The sequence below is a fragment of the Pristiophorus japonicus genome, chromosome 3, assembly GCF_044704955.1.
Source record: "Pristiophorus japonicus isolate sPriJap1 chromosome 3, sPriJap1.hap1, whole genome shotgun sequence".
In the NCBI taxonomy this organism is placed as follows: Eukaryota; Metazoa; Chordata; class Chondrichthyes; family Pristiophoridae; genus Pristiophorus; species Pristiophorus japonicus.
Window position 1 is genome coordinate 184,109,214 of NC_091979.1, and position 25,948 is coordinate 184,135,161.

Below are 25,948 nucleotides of genomic sequence, written 5' to 3' on the forward strand. Positions count from 1 at the left end.
GTGGGAGAGCTATAGTGATAGGGGATTCGATTGTAAGGGGAATAGATAGGCGTTTCTGCAGCCGGAACCGAGACTCCAGGATGGTATGTTGCCTCCCTGGTGCAAGGGTCAAGGATGTCTCAGAGCGGGTGCTGGGCATTCTGAAAAGGGAGGGTGAACAGCCAGTTGTCGTGGTGCATATAGGTACCAACGATATAGGTAAAAAACGGGATGAGATCCTACGAGACGAATTTAGGGAGCTAGGAGCTAAATTTAAAAAGTAGGACCTCAAAAGTAGTAATCTCAGGATTGCTACCAGTGCCACATGCTAGTCAGAGTAGGAATCGCAGGATAGCTCAGATGAATACGTGGCTTGAGGAGTGGTGCAGAAGGGAGGGATTCAAATTCCTGGGACATTGGAACCAGTTCTGGGGGAGGTGGGATCTGTACAAACCGGACCTGGGCAGGACCGGAACCAATGTCCTAGGGGGAATGTTTGCTAGTGCTGTTGGGGAGCATTAAACTAATATGGCAGGGGGATGGGAACCTATGCAGGGAGACAGAGGGAAATAAAATGGAGGCAGAAGCAAAAGATAGAAAGGCGAATAGTAAAAGTGGAGGGCAGAGAAACCCAAGGCAAAAAACAAAAAGGGCCACATTACAGCAAAATTCTAAAATGGCAAAGTGTGTTTAAAAAGACAAGCCTGAAGGCTCTGTGTCTCAATGCGAGGAGTATTCGGAATAAGGTGGACGAATTAACTGCACAGATAGCAGTTAACGGAATCATGTAATTGGCATCACAGAGACATGGCTATAGGGTAACCAAGGCTAGGAACTCAACATAAAGGCGTATTCAACATTTAGGAAGGATAGGCAGAGAGGAAAAGGGGGCGGGTTGGCGTTGCTGGTTAAAGAGGAAATTAATGCAAGAGTAAGGAGGGACATTACCATGGATGATGTGGAATCAGTATTGGTGGAGCTGCGGAATACCAAAGGGCAGAAAACTCTAGTGGGAGTTGTGTACAGACCACCAAACAGTAGTAGTGAGGTTGGGGACAGCATCAAACAAGAAATAAGGGATGTGTGTAATAAAGGTACAGCAGTTATCATGGGCGACTTTAATCTACAAACTGGTAGCAATGCGGTGGAGGAGGATTTCCTGGAGTGTATTAGGAATGGTTTTCTACACCAATATGTCGAGGAACCAACTAGAGAGCTGGCCATCCTCGACTGGGTATTGTGTAATGAGAAAGGACTAATTAGCAATCTTGTTGTGCGAGGCCCGTTGGGGAAGAGTGACCATAATATGGTAGAATTCTTTATTAAGATGGAGAGTGACACAGTTAATTCGGAAACTAGGATCCTGAACTTAAGGAAAGGTAACTTTGACGGTATGAGGCATGAATTGGCTAGTATAGACTGGCAAAGGATACTTAAAGGGTTGACGGTGGATAAGCAATGGCAAACATTTAAAGATTACATGGATGAACTTCAGCAATTGTACATCCCTGTCTGGAGTAAATATAAAACGGGGAAGGTGGCTCAACCGTGGCTAACACGGAAAATTAAGGATAGTGTTAAAACCAAGGAAGAGGCATATAAATTTGCGAGAAAAAGCAACAAACCTGAGGACTGGGAGAAATTTAGAATTCAACAGAGGAGGACTAAGGGTTTAATTACAAGGGGGAAAATAGAGTACGAGAGGAAGCTTGCAGGGAACAGAAGCAAAAGCTTCTACAAATATGTGAAGAGAAAAAGATTAGTGAAGACAAGAGGTGAATTTGTAATGGGGAACAAAGAACTGGCAGACCAATTGAACAAATACTTCGGTTCTGTCTTCACGAAGGAAGACACAAATAACCTTCCGAATGTACTAGGGGACAGTGGGTCTTGTGAGAAGGAGGAACTGAAGGATATCCTTATTAGGTGGGAAATTGTATTGGGGAAATTGATGGGATTGAAGGGCGATAAATTCCCGGGGCCTGATAGTCTGCATCCCAGAGTACTTAAGGAAGTGGCCCTAGAAATAGTGGATGCATTGGTGATCATTTTCCAACAGTCTATCGACTCTGGATCAGTTCCTGTGGACTGGAGGGTAGCTTAATGTAACACCACTTTTTAAAAAAGGAGGGAGAGAGAAACCGGGTAATTATAGACCGGTTAGCCTGACATCAGTAGTGCGGAAAATGTTGGAATCAATCATTAAGGATGAAATAGCAGTGCATTTGGAAAGCAGTGACAGGATCGGTCCAAGTCTCAGCATGGATTTATGAAAGGGAAATCATGCTTGACGAATCTTCGGAACTGTTTGAGGATGTGACTAGCAGAGTGGACAAGGGAGAACCAGTGGATGTGGTGTATTTGGATTTCAAAAGGCTTTTGACAAGGTCCCGCACAAGAGATTGGTGTGCAAAATCAAAGCACATGGTATTGGGGGTAATGTACTGACGTGGATAGAGAACTGGTTGGCAGACAGGAAGCAGAGAGTTGGAATAAACGGGTCCTTTTCAGAATGGCAGGCAGTGACTAGTGGAATGCCGCAGGGCTCAGTGCTGGGACCCCAGCTTTTTACAATATACATTAACGATTTAGATGAAGGAATTGAGTGTAATATCTCCAAGTTTTCAGATGACACTAAACTGGGTGGCGGTGTGAGCTGTGAGGAGGACGCTAAGAGGCTGCAGGGTGACTTGGACAGGTTAGGTGAGTGGGCAAATGCATGGCAGATGCAGTATAATGTGGATAAATGTGAGGTTATCCATTTTGGGGGCAAAAACACGAAGGCAGAATATTATCTGAATGGCGGCAGATTAGGAAAAGGGGAGGTGCAACGAGACCTGGGTGTCATGGTTCATCAATCATTGAAAGTTGACATGCAGGTATAGCAGGCAGTGAAGAAGGCAAATGGTATGTTGGCCTTCATAGCTAGGAGATTTGAGTGTAGGAGCAGGGAGGTCTTACTGCAGTTGTACAGGGCCTTGGTGAGGCCTCACCTGGAATATTGTGTTCAGTTTTGGTCTCCTAATCTGAGAAAGGACATTTTTGCTATTGAGGGAGTGCAGCGAAGGTTCACCAGACTGATTCCAGGGATGGCTGGACTGATATGAGGAGAGACTGGATCAACTGGGCCTTTATACACTGGAGTTTAGAAGGATGAGAGGGGATCTCATAGAAACACATAAAATTCTGAAGGGACTGGACAGGTTCGATGCAGAAAGAATGTTCCCGATGTTGGGGAAGTCCAGAACCAGGGGACATAGTCTTGGGCTAAGAGGTAGGCCATTTAGGACTGAGATGAGGAGAAACTTCTTCACTCAGAGTTGTTAACCTGTGGAATTCCCTGACGCAGAGAGTTGTTGATGCCAGTCATTGGATATATTCAAGAGGGAGTTAGATATGGCCCTTACGACTAAAGAGATCAAGGGGTATGGAGAGAAAGCAGGAAAGGGGTACTGAGGGAATGATCAGCCATGATCTTATTAAATAGTGGTGCAGGCTCGAAGGGCCGAATGGCCTACTCCTGCACCTATTTTCTATGAGGAAAGGTTGAGTAGGTTGGGTTTCTACTCAATGGAATTCAGAAGAATGAGAGGTGATCTTATCGAAACGTTATAAGCTTATGAGAGGGGGCTTGACAGGTGGATGCAGAGAGGATGTTTCCACTGATAGGGGAGACTAGAACTAGAGGGCATAATCTTAGAATAAGGGGCCGCCCATTTTGAACTGAGATGAGGAGGAATTTCTTCTCTGAGGGTTGTAAATCTGAGGAATTCGCTGCCACAGAGTGTTGTAGAAGCTGGGACGTTGAATAAATTTAAGATAGAGATAGACAGCTTCTTAATCGATAAGGGATTAAGGGGTTATGGGGAGCGGGCAGGGAAGTGGAGCTGAGTCCATGATCAGATCAGCCATGATCGTATTAAATGGCGGAGCAGGCTCGAGGGGCCGTATGGTGTACACCTGCTCCTATTTCTTATGTTCTTCTCATAAAATACCTAATGGGGGAGTAAAACCTAATCAGCACTGTTAGATACGCTGGGGCATTTGGGACTAGTTCAGAGGTGCCAGTTTTTCTCTGGTACCTGTCGCATCTCCATTCTTAGGACAGGGGACATAGTCTTAGGATAAGGGGTAGGACATTTAGGACTGAGATGAGGAGAAACTTCTTCACTCAGTTATTAACCTGTGGAATTCCCTGACGCAGAGAGTTGTTGAGGCCAGTTCATTGGATATATTCAAGAAGGAGTTAGATATGGCCCTTACAGCCAAAGGGATCAAGGGGTATGGAGAGAAAGCAGGAAAGGGGTACTGAGGGAATGATCAGCCATGATCTTATTGAATAGTGGTGCAGGCTCGAAGGGCCGAATGGCCTACTCCTGCACCTATTTTCTATGTTTCATGTTTAAGCCTTGACATGGAGTGTCAGCAGGCTATTTGACTGCAGGGGAGGCCACACCCAAGCACCCTATTTTTGCCTGATATCCACATATGCACTTTCTAGTAAAGTTGTTGATTTGAGAGCAGGAGCTGTGTGATGCCTCTCTTTCTCCCCCTGCCCCCACCCCCACCCCCCCACCCCCGCTGTAAGGACACTGAGAACAGTTGTTATGCCCTATTGCACTCTGGCAGAGATCAGCTAACGCAGCACAGACTGGAAATCAAATCCATCTTCCTTTTCAAAGAAGGCTTTCTCAGTTTATTTGGTGGCATTTATGCTGTCTCTTTCTGTCTTCAGTGTACTTCACAGCTCTGATACTTTCACTGAGCCAACAGATGACTAGTGACAGGCTTAACCGGTACCGCTCACCATCTCCACAATCCTTGGACAATAGCACCCTTTGGTAAGTTTTAAGTTATGCCTGATCTATTGTAACAGGGATCCAGTGGAATAATAAAATGTGCTAGATATGTTTTTCCAAATGTGGTTTTTGCTTTTCAATCTGTGAGCAGCACTGTGCTGTGCAAGCGAACTTAATCAGCCTGTGCCTTTCAAGACTGTTCCTTATTATATGCTGTACCGTTTTAGTTTAAGCCATACACTGTTTGAGTCCAGCACTCGTGAAAGGATGAGAGGTGTCAGTGGGGAGGGTGGAGGATGTGGAGTGCTTTAGTGAAAGATTTATTTTGTGCCCATCCCACCTTCCTGAGCCTTTATCCGTAAGGGTGAATGTTTGTACATTGCTAGCCGTGCTTGTGAGCAGCAGATCCGAAAAAATGATTCAGTAAAGGCTTATTGGTAACTCACTGGAGGCTGAGCCTCTAAAACCACTACCTGTGCTCGGCCATGGTTGAATTGTCTACTGACACGTGCTGCTTGTGCTCGGCCACGATACTGCTCACGGTTGAATAGCCCCTGTGGAACTGTCAGCAGCCTCGGGAGAGGAAGGGGTTGAAGAAGAAAATGAGAACAAGTTGTTAGTTCGGGATTCATCCTCGAGCAACTTACTGTTGGCTTAATGTTGTTAAGCTTGCCTCAGCTCATCCACTGCTGAAGCCCTCATCCATGCCTGTGCTCCTTGTAGACTTGACTATTCCAACGCACCCTGGCTGGTCTCCCATATTCTACCCTACGTAAACTAGAGGTCATCCAAAATTCAGCTGCCCGTGTCCTAACGTGCACCAAGTCGCACTCACCCATCACCCCTGTGCTCGCTGACCAACATTGGCTTCTGATTTCAAAATTCTCATCCTTATTTTCAAATCCCTCCATGGCCTCGCCCCTCCCTATCTCTATAAACTCCTTCAGCCCCACAACCCCCCCAAGATGTCTGAGCTTCTCTAATTCTGCTCTTTTGAGCATCTCTGATTATAATTGCTCAACTATTTGTGGCTGTGCCTTCTGTTGCCTCGGCTCCAAGCTCTGGAACTCCCTGCCCAAATCTCTTTGTCTCTCTACCTCTCTTTCCTCCTTCAAGACGCTCCTTAAAACCTACCTCTTTGACCAAGCTTTTGGTCATCTGCACTAATTTCTACTTATGTGGCTTGGTGTCAAATTGTTTTATCTCTTAATACTCCTGTGACTTGGGACGTTTCACTTCATGAAAGGCGCTATATAAATACAAATTGTTGTTAGTTCTGCAGGTGGTGAGATTACAGAGAGTTTCTCCCTGATATTTTTAAGTCTCAGCAAATCTTGGGTTCAGCAGCTATTGAGTAACGTAGATGCCACAATACGAGAGAGTTTTGTTTCTTTTTTCAATTTTAAGTTTTGTTAATCGCCAGTTATAGCGCCAGCAGGTTGGCAACTCTCGCCTCTGAGTCCAAAAGAATCATCCAAATTGAAGAGCCTGTTGATGTTTTCATTCACTGGTGTCTTCTGCCTCCGGCTAATTTAGCAGGGATTTTTTAATATTCTCGTTTGGAAAGCATATGAAGGACAAACATGAGCAGGACCTCATTATTGTACCTATTCCTGTAACTACACTTGGGTTATAGTATTGGAGCTCCTGTGTGAATGATTGGATCTCCAGCCCTTGTGATAATGGAGCCTCCCTCCTTCCCTCGAGGGCAGCATTGGACCTTCCGCCCGAGTGCAGCATTGCACACCCAAGTTGGTGTTGGATCCCTACCCTGTGCAGCATTAAACCCCCTCCCCCTGTGAGTGCACCATTGAGCCCCTTCCAATTCAGGACCCCACTATATTGGATCTCACCTGAGTACAACATTGGACTCACATCAATTCCATGCATTCTTGGGATATGGTGACACTATAAATCCATGTTTATTGCCCATTTCTAGTTGCCCTGAGAGCATTAAGAATCAAACGTGTAATGCAGGATTCGAATCACTTTTAGGCCAGGCTGGGTAAAATGGCAGGTCGCTCCCTGAGTATTTACAACAATCCAGCAGCATTCACGGTTATTTTTCTGTGCACAAATTACCAAATATCACAGCTTGCCATGCTGGGACGAACTCCTGACCTCTTGTTAGTCCAAGACCATAACCACTCGTCTCCTGAGCCGAATGTAGCAACCTCCTGAATGTAAGTATTAGAGTCTAAGTGAGATTCAGTGCCCTGTCCCAGTGGTACATTGTAAAGTACTAACTATACTGCGTTTCACCGCAGGCCCTGTTACTAAATGAGTCTCCACCTGTCTCTCCACAGGCCTCCTGGATCAGAGTTTCAGATTCTGCACCCTTGGATTGTAGTGAACCTGGTAGTGACCATCTTGGTTACACTTGCCTGGATCTTCCTGTCATATCAACCTATGCTTGACTACACTGAAGGTATGTAAGCAAAGATTATGGTTAATGGTGAGAAACGGGTGAAGGGCCAAGGCCCATAGTGCAGATCTTCATCCCAGTGGTGAGCAGGACAAAAGAGAAGAGGGAGTAAATCAGCAAGAAATAGTTAGACTTGGGTTTGAAAAGCTTCAAGAATGTAGAAAGGAGGAAAGTTGCTCATTTGCATTTAGACGGGTAGGAAGGACCCAGAAACATAACTAAGAATGAAAAAAAGTAATGCAAGTACAGGAAACAAAAATAGAAGCTGCTGGAAATATCCAGCAAGTCTTTACCATAAGCAAGTTGTAATCTTTTCTCCATGTTGTCGCTTCTCTCTGCGGATGCCGATGGACTCGCTTTGTATTTCCAGTGATTTTCTGCCACATTATTGGATACATCCTCATGAATTGCCTGTATTCTGATCAAGGGGATCAAATAACATTGTAAAGTTGGAGACTGCGATAACTTAAGTGTTACCATCTGTGTTCCTCCTGTCACCATTTAAAGTGTATTTGGCTAGAGTTGGTTACGTTCTCCCTGCTTATTGTCGTTGGCGGTACACTGTGCCAAAGGACCTCACGGAACATCGATTTAGTCATGTCATGGGAAAGACTATTGCCAGTAGATTAAGGATGTTCTGTGGGTACTAGATCCTATTTGACCCTGAGCTGAGCTTCTGATCCCATATCCTCTCTATCTTTAAGGCTGCCTACTTCCACCACTGTAATATCTCCTGTCTCCACCCCACCTCAGCCCATCTGCTGCTGAAACCATCATCCATGATTTTGTTCCCTCGAGACTCGATTATTCCAATCCTCTGCTGGCCAGCCTCCCATCTTCCACCTTCCATAAACTTGAGCTCATCCAAAACACTGCTGCCTGTATCCTAACTCAGACCAAGTCATGTTCACCGATCACTAACCTACCGGTCCGGCATTGTTTTGAAGTTTAAATTCTCATCCTTGTGTTCAAATCTCTCATGGCCTCGCCCCTCTCTATCTTTGTAACCTCCTCCAGCCCTACAGTCCTCCAATTCTGGCCTCATGTGCATCCCTGATTTCTTTCATCCCACCATTGGCGGCCATGTTTCCAGCTAAATAGTATCTAAGCTCTGGAATTCCCTCCCTAAATCTCTGTGTCTCTCCTCCTTTAAGACATTTCTTAAAACCCCTCTTTTTGACCAAGCACCTGTCCTAATGTTGCCTTCTTTGTGTCAGTGTCAGTGTCTGATTGCTCTTTTGTGAAGCACCTTGGGGAAGTTTTACTACAATAAAGGTGCTGTATAAATGCAAGTTGTTATCGGAATCCTGGTTGTGCTTCCCTCACCACGTTCCCTGCTTGTTTCTTCCCACTCAAAGCATTATTTCTTGCTGGGGTATGACCCCACAAGCATAACAAGCCTTGTTACATCGCCCAGGTGGCTATGTGTGAGCCAAGACAGTGAGTGATGATGGCCTATTCAACTGTGGAGGGCATCACATGCAATTGTATCATCCCAGTTACTGTCCATGCTTTTTTAGAGTTCATTCTTGGGATGTGGGCATTTATTGCCCATCCTAAGTTGCCCTGAAAATGCGGTTGGGAGCCTCCTTCTTTTAACTACTGCAGGTGTAGAGGTTTGATGCAAGTGGCTTGCATGCCACCTCAGAGGGCAATTAAGAGCCAGCCACAGTATTCTGAAACTGGAGTCACATATAGGGCAGTTGGGGTAATGCCAGCAGGTTTCTTTATATAAAGGGCATTAGTAATAAGAGTTTAAATGGGATAGAGAAGCAAAGGAATCGAGGGGTACTTATTCATAAATCACTAAAAGTAGTGACATAGGTTAATAAAGCCATAAAAAATTGCAAATCAAGCACTGGGGTTAATTTCTCGAGGGATAGAATTGAAAAGCAGAGTAGTTATGTTAAACTTGTATTGAACCTTGGTTAGATCACTCTCTTAGTTAGGTGCATAGTTCTGGTCTCCATATTATGAAAAGGATATACAGGAACTGGAGAAGGTGCAAAAAAGATTCACAAGAGTGATACCAGAACTGAGAAGATATACTTATCAGGAAAGGCTGAACAGGCAGGGTTTTTCTGTAGAAAAGAGAAGACTGGGAGGTGATCTGATAGAGGTTTTTATGATTATGAAAGGCTTTGATAGGGTAGATGTAGAGAGGGAGTCCAATACTAGTGGTCATAAATATAAGACAGTCACTAATAAATCCAGTAGGGTATTCAGGAGAAACTTCTTTACCCAAAGAGAATGTGGAACGTGCTAGCATTAGAAGCAGACTCTATATATCTCGATGTAGTGAACCAGTTGGGACATTACGACAATCTGATGGATAGACCCCATAGAAATGCATATACCTATAGACGGAGTTTGTGTATTGCTTCAACCTAAGCACCCAAAAAATCTCTTAAGAACAACCAAAGCCCATTCTTGAAATGACATGACCTTGAAATACCTTAAGATTTCATATAAAAAGATGTACTGCAAAATATTATAAAGTGAAGATTAGGGCTTTGCCTCCATCACATTTCTGTCCATTTTTTTGCTGTAATAACAACTACTTGCATTTACAAAGAGCCTTTAATGTAGTAAAACGTCCCAAGGTGTGTTATAAAATAAAATTTGACACTGAGCCAGGTAAGGAGATATTAGGGCAGATGACGGGGGTAGATTTAAAGGAGCGTCTTAGAGGTGGAGAAAGAGGTAGAGATGAGAGGTTTAGGGAGGGAATTCCAGAACTTAGGGCCTTGGCAGCTGAAGGCACAGCTACCAGTGGTGGAGAGATTAAAATCGGGGATGCGCAAGAAGTCAGAATTGGAGGAGCGCAGATATCTTGGAGAGTTGTGGGTATGGAGGAGGTTACAGAAATAGAAAGGGGTGAGACCATGGAGGGATTTAAAAACAAGAATGAGAATTTTAAAATCAAGGTGTTCCTCAACCGAGAGACAATGTAAGTCAGCGAGCACAGGGGTGATGGGTGAATGGGACTTTGTACGAGTTAGGATATGGGCAACAGAGTTTTGGATGAGCTTATGGAGGGTAGAACGTGGGAGGCTGGCCAGTGTGTTGGAATAGTAAAGTCTAGAGGTAACAAATGCATGGATGAGGGATTCAGGAGCAGATGAGCTGAGGCAGGGGCGGAAACTGGCGATGTTACGGAGATGGAAGTAGGCGGTTTTAGTGATTGTGCGGATATGTGAATAGAAGCTCATCTCCGGGTCAGATATGACACCAAGATTGTGAACAGTCTGGTTCAGCCTCAGACAATTGCCAGGGAGAGGGATGGAATCGGTCGCTAGGGAACAGAGTTTGTGGCAGGGACCGAAGACAATGGTTTCAATCTTCCCAATATTTAATTGGAGCAAATTTCTGCTCATCCAGTACTGGATATCGGACAAGCAGAGTGACAATTTAGAGATGGTGGATGGGTCGAGAGAGGTGGTGGTGATGTGGAGTTGGGTGTCGTTAGCGTAAATGTGGAACCTGATGTGTTTTCGAATGATATTGCCGAGGGGCAGCATGTAGATGAGAAATAGGAAGGGCCAAGGATAGATCCTTCGGGGACTCCAGAGATAACTGAGCGGGAGGAGAAGCCATTGCAGGTGATTCACTGGCTACGACTGAGGGAAAAATGATAAAAAGACAAAATTAAAAGCTTTGTTATGTATGTAAATGTCATCAGTGTTTAAGACTTGCCACCAGTGGGAGACCCAAGGGTCACCTGCACGCCCTGGGCAAGCAGGTATAAAAGGCAGTCTCCCATGCTGCCTCTTCACTCTGGAGTTACAATAAAGAGACCAAGGTCACAACAGTTTGAGCTTAAGATATAGTCTTGTGGAGTTATTCTGAACGTAACAATTGGCGACGAGTAACAGATCACAAACTTTCATGCAGTTATGGCTGCCATTGGTATTCTTGAGATTTGTTGAGGATGTTGATTGGGAAGCCTTCGTTGAGCGTCTTGACCAGTAATTCGTGGTCAACGAGCTGGAAAAGTGATTCTCCTCACCGTTTGCGGGTCCACGATATATGTCCTCATCAAAAATCTGCTAGCACCAACGAAACCAACGGACAAGACATATGAAGAGTTGTGCACGTTGGTTTGGGAACACCTCAAGCCGAAGGAGAGCATCTTAATGGCCAGATATCGCTTTTATATGCGCCATCGCTCCGAGGGCCAGGACGTGGCGAGCTATGTCGCTGACCTAAGACGCCTTGCGGGACCGTGCGTATTTGCTGGATTTTTGGGGGAAGTGTTGCGGTACTTTTTCATGCTTGGAATCGGCCACGTGGTCATTCTTCGCAAACTGCTGTCTGCCGAATCCCTAGATCTGAGCAAGGTCATCACGATAGCCCAGGCTTTTATGTCCACGAACGATAACACTAACAGATATCATTGCAGCATCGGAACTCACTGGCAAGTACTGTGCATAAAATCACACCTTCAGCAGGCAGAACTGTACATGGCAGGGCCTACATGCCCGCAGAGGCCAGACCTAAGATGACTCAGAATCCGCCGTGGGGCGTGAATGCGAATCCATTAACACCATATTGGTGCTGCGGGGGTAATCATTGAGCCCATCAATGTCGATTCAAGCACTACGTGTGCAAGGAACAATGGGGCACCTCCAGCAAATGTGCAGATGTGCTGCGACTCACCACATGGCAGAGTCGGCAGAAGATGACCGATCCGGCGTGGATCACGCTGAACGATTGAGAGGCAACTCAAGCCGAGGCTGAAGAGGAAGTGTACGGGGTACACACCTTCACCACCAAAAGCCCTCCGATAATGTTAAAAGTCAAATTAAACGGCATTCCAGTTTCCATGGAATTGGACACTGGGCGAGTCAGTCAGTTATAAGCCAGAAGGCTTTTGAGAAACTGTGGGGCAATAAGGCACAAAGGCCAAAACTAAGCCAGATCCACACCAAGCTGCGCACTTACACCAAAGGACTCGTATCAATCATTGGCAGAGCGGCAGTGACGGTATCGTATGATGGAGCTGTGCATGATTTACCACTCTGGATTGTACCAGGCGATGGCCCAACGCTGTTCGGCAGAAGCTGGCTAGGAAAGATCTGATGGAACTGGGCTGACATCAAAGCACTGTCTTCGGAGGATGACACCTCGTGCGCCCAAGTGGTAAACAAATTCCCGTCGTTATTCGAGCCAGGCATCGGCAACTTCACAGGCGCCAAAGTGCAGATCCATCTTGTCCCTGATGCATGACCCATTCATCAGAAGGCCCAAGCGGTTCCATACACGATGCGAGAGAAAGTCGAAATTGAGCTGGACAGACTTCAACGCGAGGGGATCATATCGGCAGTCGAGTTCAACGAGTGGGCCAGTCCAATTGTTCCGGTGTTGAAGAGCGATGTGACGGTCAGAATCTGCGGGTACTACAAGGTAACAATTAACCGAGTCTCGTTACAGGACCTGTACCCACTACCCAAAGCAGATGACCTGTTTGCAACGCTAGTAGGGGGGGGAAGTTGTTCACCAAGCTGGATCTAACATCTTCTTACATGACACAGGAGCTGGCTGAACCTTCGAAAAAATTGACATGCATCAACACGCACAGAGGACTGTTCATATACCACAGATGCCCCTTTGGGATTCGTTTGGCGGCTGCCATCTTCCAGAGGAACATGGAGAGTCTGCTAAAATCGGTTCCGCGCACCGTGGTGTTCCAAGACGACATCTTGATCACTTGCCGCAACACCACCGAACACTTGCACAACCTGGAAGAGGTTCTCGAGCGACTGGGCAGAGTGGGACTCGGGTTGAAACGCTCCAAGTGTGTTTTCCTGGCGCCAGATGTCGAATTTCTGGGGAGAAAGATTGCGGCGGATGGCATCAGACCCACGGACTCCAAGACGGAGGCCACCAAGAATGCACCCAGACCACAGAATGTGACGGAGCTGCGTTCGTTCCTGGGACTCCAACTATTTTGGTAACTTTCTACTGGGGTTGAGCACTTTGCTGGAACTATTGCATTTATTGCTACGCAAGGGTGACGACTGGGTTTGGGGTAAAGCTCAAGACAGCTTTCAACAAGGCCAGAAACCTGCTATGTTCTAACAAGTTACTTGTATTGTATGACCCGTGTAAACGTTTAGTACTAGCTTGTGATGTATCTTCGTGCGGGGTCAGTTATGTGTTACAGCAAGCCAAATGGGTCAGGCAAACTGCAACCAGTTGCATATGCGTCCGGAAGCTTATCTAAGGTTGAAAAGACCTACAGTATGGTTGAAAAAGAAGCATTAGCATACGTATACGGGGTTAAGAAAATACACCAATACCTATTTGGACTCTCGTTCAAGCTAGAAACTGATCACAAGCCGCTCATTTCGTTGTTCTCAGAAAGCGAAGGTATTAACACCAATGCTTCAAAAATGGGCACTAATGTTATCTGCATATGGTTATGTAATCCGCCACAGACCAGACACTGAGAACTGTGCAGATGCCCTCAGTCGGCTACCATTGCCCACCACCGGGGTGGAAATGGCGCAACCCGCAGACTTTCTCCTGGTTATGGATGCTTTTGAGAGTGAGGGGTCACCTGTCTAGGCTTGCCAGATCAGGACCTGGACTAGCCAGGACCCTGTGCTATCACTAGTAAAAAGCTGCGCCCTCAATGGGAGCTTGTCGGCGGTCCCAGGGGAAATGCAAGACGAAATTAAGCCGTTCCACCGATGCAACGATGAAATGTCCATCCATTCGGACTGTCTCCTATGGGGGAATCATGTAATTTTGCCAAAAAAAGACAAGGAAACGTTTATACGCGACCTTCACAATACCCATCCAGGCATAGTCATGATGAAGGCTATCACCAGGTCGCATGTTTGGTGACTCAGCATTGACTCGGAGTTGGAGTCATGCGTATACCAATGCAACACTTGCTCACAGTTGAGCAATGCACCAAGGGAGGCCCCACTGAGTCTGTGGTCATGGCCCTCCAGACCGTGGTCAAGGGACCACGTAGATTTTGCTGGCCTCTTTCTAAGAAAGATGTTCCTAGTAGCAGTAGACGCCTACTCTAAATGGATTGAACGTATAATAATGTCCTGTACGTCCACTGCTACCGGGCCACGTTCATCAGCCATGATTTGCCTGACGTCCTCGTTAGTGACAATGGACCATGCTTCACCAGCTCAGAATTCAACAAGTTCATGATCCGCAATGGCATCAAGCATGTCAGGTCTGTGCCGTTTAAGCCTGCATCCAATGGTCAAGCATAACGAGCAGTCAAAACCATCAAGCAGAGCTTGAAACACATGACGGACGGTTCCCTGCAGACCCGGTTATCTCAGATTCTGCTCAGCTACCGCACGCGACCCCACTCGCTTACCGGGGTTCCCCCTGCAGAATTGTTAATGAAGAGAGCACTCAAAACCAGGCTCTCCTTAGTCCACCGTGTCATCGGCATAACATGTACCACGATTGCACAGCTGTATCACACGACATTGAAGTTAATGACCCTGTGTTTGTTCTTAATTATGGTCATGGACCCAAATGCGTGGCTGGCACTGTGTTGGCCAAGGAGGGGAATAGAGTGTTTGTTGTCAAATTTTTGAACGGACAAACGTGCAGAAAGCACTTGGATCAGACCAAACTGCGGTTCACTGACAACCAAGAACAGTTTGAAGAGGACATTACCATCATTGATCCATACACACACACACACAACCAGGAATCGACCTCGCAGTCAGCCACGAGGATCAACCCACCATGCCCGACAGTCCGATCAGACCAGCCACACTCAGTGCAGCAATGATCCTCACCCATGCCGAGACTTCAACGCAGGCGATCAACCTGGGAATGCAGAGCCCCGGATTGCCTCAACTTGTAAATAACTTGGTGGTAAAAACAGAGAGACAGACTATTATCTGAATGGTGACAGATTAGGAAAAGGGGAGGTGCAAAGAGACCTGGGTGTCATGGTACATCAGTCATTGAAGGTTGGCATGCAGGTGCAGCAGGCGGTTAAGAAAGCAAATGGCATGTTGGCCTTCATAGCAAGGGGATTTGAGTACAGGGGCAGGGAGGTGTTGCTACAGTTGTACAGGGCATTGGTGAGGCCACACCTGGAGTATTGTGTACAGTTTTGGTCTCCTAACCTGAGGAAGGACATTCTTGCTATTGAGGGAGTGCAGCGAAGGTTCACCAGACTGATTCCCGGGATGGCGGGACTGACCTATCAAGAAAGACTGGATCAACTGGGCTTGTATTCACTGGAGTTCAGAAGAATGAGAGGGGACCTCATAGAAACATATAAAATTCTGACGGGGTTAGACAGGTTAGATGCAGGAAGAATGTTCCCAATGTTGGGGAAGTCCAGAACCAGGGGTCACAGTCTAAGGATAAGGGGTAAGCCATTTAGGACCGAGATGCGGAGGAACTTCTTCACCCAGAGAGTGGTGAACCTGTGGAATTCTCTACCACAGAAAGTTGTTGAGGCCAATTCACTAAATATATTCAAAAAGGAGTTAGATGAGGTCCTTACTGCTAGGGGGATCAAGGGGTATGGCGAGAAAGCAGGAATGGGGTACTGAAGTTGAAATGTTCAGCCATGAACTCATTGAATGGCGGTGCAGGCTAGAAGGGCCGAATGGCCTACTCCCGCACCTATTTTCTATGTTTCTATGTTTCTATGTCAGACTTTGGGGGGGAATGATGTTATGTATGTAAACATCCCCAATATGTAAGACTTGTCATCAGGGGGCGCACCTGTGGGAGACCTAAGGGTCACCTGCACCCCTTGGGCAAGCAGGTATAAAAGGCAGATAACCATGCTGCCTCCTCACTCTGGAGTTACAATAAAGAGACCAAGGTCACAACAGTTTGAGCGTAAGATATACAGTCTTGTGGAGTAATTCTGAACATAACACTCTTTATCTAAATGCATGTAGCAATCATAACAAGATAGATGAGTTGACCGCAGAACTAGAAATAACTGGGTATGATCTGACAGCCAATTCAGAGACGTGGTAGCAAGGTGACGAAGGCTGGGAACTGAATATTCAAGGGTATTTGACATTTCAGAAGGATAGGCAGAAAGGAAAAGGAGGTGGGGTAGCTCTGTTAATAAAGTGCAGTCATGAGAAATGATATTGGCTCAGAAGATCAAGATGTAGAATCAGTTTGGATAGAGATAAGAAATAATAAGGGAGAGAAGTCACTGGTGGGAGTAGTCTATAGGCCTCCTAACAGTAGCTACACTATAGGACAGAATATAAATCAAGAAATAATGGAAGCTTGTAAGAAGCGTATGTCAATAATCATGGGTGATTTTAATCTTCACACTGATTGGACAAATCAAATTGGCAACGGTAGCCTTGAGGAAGAGTTCATAGAGTGTATTTGGGATGGTTTCCAAGAACAATGCGTTGTGGAACCAACCAGGGAGAAGACTATTTTAGAATTGGTAATGTGTAATGAGACTGGATTAATTAATGATCTCATAGTAAAGGAACCTCTTGGGATTAACATGGTAGAATTTCAAATTCAGTTTGAGGATGAGAAAGCTATGGTAGATTTGAAGGAGAGGGGACAGTGCTGGAGGAGAGAGAACCATTAACAATATCGGCTAACATGGCGGCCAGGAATGGAAGTTGGGTGGGAATAGGATCGAGGGAGTAGGAGGGGGGTCTTATGGGCAAGGTGAGCTCAGAGGGGGCACGAGGGGAGATCGGAGAGAAACTAGAGAAAGATGCGAGTTTAGGGCTAGAGCAGGTGGAACCTTAGAGGAAGTTTGGCACAGTGAGCTGGGGAAGGGATGGAAGCAGCAGAGGCAACCGAATGGATGGTCTCAATCTTAGTGACAAAGAAGTTCATGAGCTCCTCATACCTATTGGAGGTGAGGGTGGAGGAGGCAGGGGAGAGCGGTTTAAGAAGATGGTGTTAGTAGAGAAAAGAAGCCGGGAGTTATCTTTGCATTCCATGATGATCCTGGAATAGTGAGCAGTTTTGACAGAGGAGAGCAGGACCCGAGAGTGCTTTGTGGTCTGGCCAGATTTGGCAGTGAATGGCTAAACCAGTTGTCTGCCATATACATTAAAATCTGTCTCTTGGACCGAAAGGAGCAGAGTTGAGGGCCGTACCAGAAAGAACGACCAGGGTTAGAGAAAGTAATGATTTTAATGGGTACGAGGGCTCAAAGGCGGAGGTGAGTGTGTGGTTGAGCAGATCGGTAGCTGCAGAAATATTGTAGTGAATGAAGAGCCAAAGGCTAGACATAAAAACAGAAAATGCTGGAAATACTCAGCAGGTCAGGCAGCATCTGTGGAGTGAGAAACAGAGTTAACGTTTCAGGTCGATGACCCTTTGTCAAAGGCTAGACCGTTGGGATTTTAAAAGTCAGTTGTAAGTAAATTGGGAGAGTTTTTCCAAGGGCGGACACAGAAGGAAGTAGGGCTGGGAGGGGAAGGGGGTTCTGGGTGGAGAGGCATAAAAGGAAGTGGGTCAGAAATGGCCTTATCTGTGATTAACATGTTGGGAGTAGCGAGACCACGTGAAATGGCAAGGTCAAGGGAGTGGCCATGAATATTGGAGAGTTTATGTAGATGGAGAGATTAAGGGAGGACAGGAGGGCAGTGAATTCAGAGGAGAGAGAGCATGATTAGTTGAGACGGAGGTTAAAATCACCAAGGATGAGAAGTCGCTGAGAGCAGAGACTGAGGAAGGAAAGCAATGAAGCTATCCCGGTGAGAAACTTTTCATGATACTTGGGTCGGCGATAGAGAATGAGGATTTTAAATGAGACAAGGGGGGTTGAACAAGGTGAGATGCTCAAATGAAGAGAAGGTGCCAAAGGAGTAGGGGACAGACCATGGTGTGATTTGGTGATAAGAGCCACACTGCCACCGTGACTGTATAGCTGATCCACTGGCAGAGTCACAGGGTCAACACAGAGACGTGAGTTGGACGGGAAGGGGGTAAGAAAGATTAGCCCTCAGCAGGCGCATTGGGCGGAAAGGTCAGCGAGAGAGTAGGATGGAGCATTTGGGGTTGCTACTCATCAGGAGGCAGTGACTGGTGCCTCAGTGGGCCCTTGAGAGAATTCAAAGAGAGGCACAGACGGATACTGTAGGCTTATCTGAGAGTCAAACCTGGGGCGGCGGCATGACAGTAGGAAGGTCGGGGAATGCTAAAGGGTTGGGGTAGGGATTTGGGAGGGCAGTGTACTCTAGGCGAGAACTGAAAGAAGCATGATGACAGGAGAGAGGGGTCTAGGAGGGGTAAAGTGGAAGTAGAAGTGATGGGCTCAGGTCCGGAGTGGCAGGCAAAACACACACGCAAATGGACTTTGGGAAACTCAAGTTACATGGGCCTGGTTACATAGCAAGATTAGGATACATATATTCTGGCAGTAAACAAGGAAGAGAGAGGAGACAATAGGAAGGGAGTCCATAGTTAAAGTCGGAAGTTCCATGGTGGGATAAAGTTGCTGTAGATAAGGTGGAGTCAGCTTGGCACATCGACAAACTGATGTCCAGGTTTGCCAGAAGTTATTTGAAAGATAGTTAAGAGGAAAATATAACTCAGAATGTCAGGTTATCATCTGGCTGATGACACTCTTGATGGGCTGAACCTTTGCTACTGAACTGGTGTCTAATTGTGAAGAGATCCCACTGTACTAAAGCTTTCACTTTCTTTTGCAGAATTGGAGTTTGGACCACACACGAATGACATGGTCGAACCTGATGAGAAAGCCAAAGCATAAACTGATGTATGATTTAATACCATTCAGAAGTGTATCAAATTAAGTCTGAATGGTTTTCTATAGGGTACTTTGAAATACTATTTGTACAGTTGTTTGTGATGAAATTATATTGTGCAGATGTTCATACTTTTTATCCCAAAGACAATCTCCAGCTGTGTTGGAGAGAATTTGAAAGGTTGTCCAAATCTGACATTATAGTTCCTTGCTGTCCAATACAGGAAGTAGTAATATTCGTGGATTGTGTGTAGAGTAGATCAGCACAAAGTAATTAATACCTGGCACCTGCATTCAGATCCAGCTCCCTGGTCGAGGATTAAACATAGAAACATAGAAACATAGAAAATAGGTGCAGGAGTAGGCCATTCGGCCCTTCTAGCCTGCACCGCCATTCAATGAGTTCATGGCTGAACATTCAACTTCAGTACCCCATTCCTGCTTTCTCGCCATACCCCTTGATCCCCCTAGCAGTAAGGACCTCATCTAACTCCTTTTTGAATATATTTAGTGAATTGGCCTCAACAACTTTCTGTGGTAGAGAATTCCACAGGTTCACCACTCTCTGGGTGAAGAAGTTCCTCCGCATCTCGGTCCTAAATGGCTTACCCCTTATCCTTAGACTGTGACCCCTGGTTCTGGACTTCCCCAACATTGGGAACATTCTTCCTGCATCTAACCTGTCTAACCCCGTCAGAATTTTATATGTTTCTATGAGGTCCCCTCTCATTCTTCTGAACTCCAGTGAATACAAGCCCAGTTGATCCAGTCTTTCTTGATAGGTCAGTCCCGCCATCCCGGGAATCAGTCTGGTGAACCTTCGCTGCACTCCCTCAATAGCAAGAATGTCCTTCCTCAGGTTAGGAGACCAAAACTGTACACAATACTCCAGGTGTGGCCTCACCAATGCCCTGTACAACTGTAGCAACACCTCCCTGCCCCTGTACTCAAATCCCCTTGCTATGAAGGCCAACATGCCATTTGCTTTCTTAACCGCCTGCTGCACCTGCATGCCAACCTTCAATGACTGATGTACCATGACACCCAGGTCTCTTTGCACCTCCCCTTTTCCTAATCTGTCACCATTCAGATAATAGTCTGTCTCTCTGTTTTTACCACCAAAGTGGATAACCTCACATTTATCCACATTATACTTCATCTGCCATGCATTTGCCCACTCACCTAACCTATCCAAGTCGCTCTGCAGCCTCACAGCATCCTCCTCGCAGCTCACACTGCCACCCAACTTAGTGTCATCCGCAAATTTGGAGATACTACATTTAATCCCCTCATCTAAATCATTAATGTACAATGTAAACAGCTGGGGCCCCAGCACAGAACCTTGCGGTACCCCACTAGTCACTGCCTGCCATTCTGAAAAGTACCCATTTACTCCTACTCTTTGCTTCCTGTCTGACAACCAGTTCTCAATCCATGTCAGTACACTACCCCCAATCCCATGTGCTCTAACTTTGCACATCAATCTCTTGTGTGGGACCTTGTCGAACGCCTTCTGAAAGTCCAAATATACCACATCAACTGGTTCTCCCTTGTCCACTCTACTGGAAACATCCTCAAAAAATTCCAGAAGATTTGTCAAGCATGATTTCCCTTTCACAAATCCATGCTGACTTGGACCTATCATGTCACCTCTTTCCAAATGCACTGCTATGACATCCTTAATAATTGATTCCATCATTTTACCCACTACCGATGTCAGGCTGACCGGTCTATAATTCCCTGTTTTCTCTCTCCCTCCTTTTTTAAAAAGTGGGGTTACATTGGCTACCCTCCACTCCATAGGAACTGATCCAGAGTCAATGGAATGTTGGAAAATGACTGTCAACGCATCCACTATTTCCAAGGCCACCTCCTTAAGTACTCTGGGATGCAGTCCATCAGGCCCTGGGGATTTATCAGCCTTCAATCCCATCAATTTCCCCAACACAATTTCCCGGCTAATAAGGATTTCCCTCAGTTCCTCCTCCTTACTAGACCCCCCGACCCCTTTTATAACCGGAAGGTTGTTCGTGTCCTCCTTCGTGAATACCGAACCAAAGTACTTGTTCAATTGGTCCGCCATTTCTTTGTTCCCCGTTATGACTTCCCCTGATTCTGACTGCAGGGGACCTACATTTGTCTTTACTAACCTTTTTCTCTTTACATATCTATAGAAACTTTTGCAATCCGTCTTAATGTTCCCTGCAAGCTTCTTCTCATACTCCATTTTCCCTGCCCTAATCAAACCCTTTGTCCTCCTCTGCTGAGTTCTAAATTTCTCCCAGTCCCCAGGTTCGCTGCTATTTCTGGCCAATTTGTATGCCACTTCCTTGGCTTTAATACTATCCCAGATTTCCCTTGATAGCCACGGTTGAGCCACCTTCCCTTTTTTATTTCTATGCCAGACAGGAATGTACAATTGTTGTAGTTCATCCATGCGTTCTCTAAATGTCTGCCATTGCCCATCCACAGTCAACCCCTTAAGTATCATTCGCCAATCCATCTCAGCCAATTCACGCCTCATACCTTCAAAGTTAGCCTTCTTTAAGTTCTGGACCATGGTCTCTGAGTTAACTGTTTCATTCTCCATCCTAATGCAGAATTCCACCATATTATGGTCACTCTTCCCCAAGGGGCCTCGCACAACGAGATTGCTAATTAATCCTTTCTCATTACATAACACCCAGTCTAAGATGGCCTCCCCCCTAGTTGGTTCCTCGACATATTGGTCTAAAAAACCATCCCTTATGCACTCCAGAAAATCCTCCTCCACCGTATTGCTTCCAGTTTGGTTAGCCCAATCTATGTGCATATTAAAGTCACCCATTATAACTGCTGCACCTTTATTGCATGCACCCCTAATTTCCTGTTTGATGCCCTCCCCAACATCACTACTACTGTTTGGAGGTCTGTACACAACTCCCACTAACGTTTTTTGCCTTTTGGTGTTCTGCAGCTCTACCCATATAGATTCCACATCATCCAAGCTAATGTCCTTCCTAACTATTGCCTTAATCTCCTCCTTAACCAGCAATGCTACCCCACCTCCTTTTCCTTTTATTCTATCCTTCCTGAATGTTGAATACCCCTGGATGTTGAGTTCCCAGCCCTGCTCATCCTGGAGCCACGTCTCCGTAATCCCAATCACATCATATTTGTTAACATCTATTTGCACAGTTAATTCATCCACCTTATTGCGGATACTCCTTGCATTAAGACACAAAGCCTTTAGGCTTGTTTTTTTAACACCCTCTGTCCTTTTAGAATTTTGCTGTACAATGGCCCTTTTTGTTCTTTGCCTTGGGTTTCTCTGCCCTCCACTTTTCCTCATCTCCTTTCTGTCTTTTGTTTTTGCCTCCTTTTTGTTTCCCTCTATCTCCAAGTGAAGTGACTTGGGGCACAGAGTGGAAGAGGGAAGCAGGAAACTGACATCTTCAATACCTACCTCACAAAATAAGATTGCTGGCAGCCGGTCACACACCAGTAGTGATGGTTGACAGGGCACAATCCATACGCTAGGCTGTTGTGGGGGCTTGGATGAATTGAGGAGATGTCTGAATGGAGGGACTGGTGGGAGGGGAGAAGCAAGCAGCAGGATGCGGTAAAACATACCCCTTACAGAAAAGTCTAGCAGAGTCACCCAGTGCCTCAGGACACACACATAGCCTCATTCACTTAGTGAACATGAATGCTGTATTTTGAATAAAAAGGATTTTTCTTCCAAATGACTCCGATGGATTCACTTGTGGAACAGCAATATCCAAGCCTATTGTCTTGGTTGCAGTATGAAACTTCAGGGGCTACATCCGCATTCATCGAGGGTACGGTAGCATAGGGGTTAGGCTATTGGACGAGTAACTCAGACCAAGGATCTGAGACATTATTCAAATCCCACCACGGCAGCTGGGGAATTTAAATTCAATTAAATAAACTTGGAATTTAAAAAAACTGGTGTTAGTCATGGATACCGTGAAAATACCGGATTGTCATTAAAATCCCACCTGGTTCACTAATGTCCTTTAGGGAAGGAAATCTGCCGTCCTTACCTGGTCTGGCTTATGTGTGACTCCAGACCCACAGCAATGTGGTTGACTCCTAACTGTGCTCTAAAATGGCCAAGTAAACATAGAAACATAGAAAATAGGTGCAGGAGTAGGCCCTTTGGCCTGCACCACCAATCAATATGATCATGGCTGATCATGCAACTTCAGTACCCCATTCCTGCTTTCTCTCCATAAACCCTTGATCCCTTTAGCCATAAGGGCCACATCTAATTCCCTTTTGAATATATCTAACAAATTGGCCTGAACAACTTTCTGTGGTAGAGAATTCCACAGGTTCACAATTCTCTGAGTGAAGAAGTTTCTCCTCATCTCGGTCCTAAATGGCTTACCCCTTATCTTTAGACTGTGACCCCTGGTTCTGGACTTCACCAACATCGGGAATATTCTTCCTGCATCCAACATGTCCAATCCCGTCCGAATTTTATATGTTTCAATGAAATCCCCTCTCATTCTTCTAAATTCCAGTGAATATAAGCCTAAGTCAATCCAGTCTTTCTTCGTATGTCATTGCTGCCATCCCGGGAATCACTCTGGAGAACCTTTGCTGCATTCCCTCAATAGCAAGAATGTCCTTCCTCAGATTAGGAGACCAAAACTGCACACAATACTCAAGGTGTGGCCTCGCCAAGGCCCTGTACAACTGCAGTAAGACCTCCCTGCTCCTATACTAAAATCCTCTCGCTATGAAGGCCAGCATGCCATTTGCCGCCTTCACCACCTGCTGTACCTGCATGCCAACTTTCAATGACTGATGAACCATGACACCCAGGTCTCGTTGCACTTCCCCTTTTCCTAATCTGTCACCATTCAGATAATATTCTGCCTTCCTGTTTTTGCCACCAAAGTGGATAACCTCACATATATCTACATTACACTGCATCTGCCATGGATTTGCCCAATCACCTAACATGTCCAAGTCACCCTGCAGCCTCTTAGCATTCTCCTCACAGCTCACACTGCCACCCAGCTTAGTGTCATCTGCAAACTTGGAGATATTATATTCAATTCCTTCATCTAAATCATTAATGTATATTGTAAATAGCTGGGGTCCCAGCACTGAACCTTGCAGTACCCCACTAGTCACCGCCTGCCATTCTGAAAAGGACCCGTTTATTCCTACTCTCTGCTTCCTGTCTGCCAACCAGTTCTCTATCCACGTCAGTACATTACCCCTAATACCACGTGCTTTGATTTTGCACACCAATCTCTGGTGTGGGACCTTGTCAAAAGCCTTTTGAAAGTCCAAATACACCACATCCACTGGTTCTCTCTTGTCCACTCTATTAGTTACATCCTCAAAATTCCAGAATATTTGTCAAGCATGATTTCCCTTTCATAAATCCATGCTGACTTGGACCGATCCTATCACTGCTTTCCAAATGCGCTGCTACTTCATCCTTGATAATTGATTCCAACATTTTCCCCACTACTGATGTCAGGCTAACTGGCCTATAATTACCCGTTTTCTCTCTCCCTCCCTTTTTAAAAAGTGGTGTTACACATTAGCTACCCTCCAGTCCATAGGAACTGATCCAGAGTCAATAGACTGTTGGAAAATGATCACCGATGCATCCATTATTTCTAGGGACACTTCCTTAAGTACTCTGGGATGCAGACTATCAGGCCTCGGGGTTTATCGGCCTTCAATCCCATCAATTTCCCTAACACAATTTCCCGCCTAATAAGGATATCCTTCAGTTCCTTCTTCTCACTCGACCTTCGTTCCCCTAGTACTTCCGGAAGGTTATTTGGTTCTGTCTTCATGAAGGAAGACACAAAGTATTTGTTCAATTGGTCTGCCATTTCTTTGTTCCCCATTATAAATTCACCTGAATCCGACTGCAAGGGATCTACATTTATCTTCACTAATCTTTTTCTCTTCACATATCTCTCGAAGCTTTTGCAGTCAGTTTAAATGTTCCCGGCAAGCTTCCTCTTGTACTCTATTTTCCCCCGCTTAATTAAACCCTTTGTCCTCCTCTGCTGAATTTTTAATTTCTCCCAGTCCTTAGGTTTGCTGCTTTTTCTGGCCAATTTATATGCCTCTTCCTTGGATTTAACACTATCCCTAATTTCCCTTGTTACCCACGGTTGAGCCACCTTCCCCGTTTTATTTTTACGCCAGACAGAGATGTATAACTGTTGAAGTTCATCTATGTGATCTTTAAATGATTGCCATTGCCTATCCACCATCAATCCTTTAAGTATCCTTCACCAGTCTATCCTAGCCAATTCACGTCTCATACCATCGAAGTTACCTTTCTTTAAGTTCAGGACCCTCATCTCTGAATTAGCTGTGTCACTCTCCATCTTAATGACTAATTCTACCATATTATGGTCACTCTTCCCCAAGTGGCCTCGCACAACAAGATTGCTAATTAATCCTCTCTCATTACACAAAACCCAGTCTAGGATGGCCAGCTCTAGTTGGTTCCTCGACATATTGGTCTCGAAAACCATCCCTAATACTCTCCAGGAAGTCCTCCTCCACCATCCTGCTACCAGTTTGGTTAGCGCAATCGATATGTTGATTAAAGTCGCCCATGATAACTGCTGTACCTTTATTGCACGCATCCCTAATTTCTTGTTTGATGCTGTCCCCAACCTCATTACTGTTTGGTGGTCTGTACACAACTCCCATGAGCATTTTCTGCCCTTTAGTGTTCCGCAGCTCTACCCATACAGATTCCACATCATCCAAGCTAATGTGCTTCCTTACTATTGCGTTAATCTCCTCTTTAACCAGCAACACTACCCCACCTCCTTTTCCTTTCTGTCTATCCTTCCTGAATATTGAATACCCCTGGATGTTGAGTTCCCAACCTTGGTCACCCTGGAGCCATGTCTCCGTAATCCCAATTACATCATATCCATTAACAGCTATCTGCGCAGTTAATTCATCCACCTTATTATGAATGCTCCTTGCATTAATTCACAGAGTCTTTAGGCTTGTTTTTTTTAA

The 25,948-nt window shown here is 45.6% G+C and overlaps 1 protein-coding gene across 3 annotated transcripts in view; it reads left to right on the forward strand.

Annotated features, from left to right (window-relative positions):
• LOC139260021 (transmembrane protein 237-like) overlaps positions 1-25,948 on the forward strand; it is a 112,291-nt gene that overhangs the window by 84,562 nt on the left and 1,781 nt on the right. For 2 of the 3 annotated variants that reach the window (XM_070876078.1, XM_070876076.1), the window contains 3 exons: positions 4,715-4,820; positions 7,085-7,206; positions 18,867-19,437. In XM_070876078.1, coding sequence (XP_070732179.1) covers positions 4,715-4,820; positions 7,085-7,206; positions 18,867-18,928 — 290 coding nt within the window. In that variant the 3' untranslated portion in view covers positions 18,929-19,437. Of the gene's footprint in view, positions 1-4,714; positions 4,821-7,084; positions 7,207-18,866; positions 19,438-25,948 lie in introns of those variants that run through there. The other variant, XM_070876077.1, reaches the window with a different exon arrangement.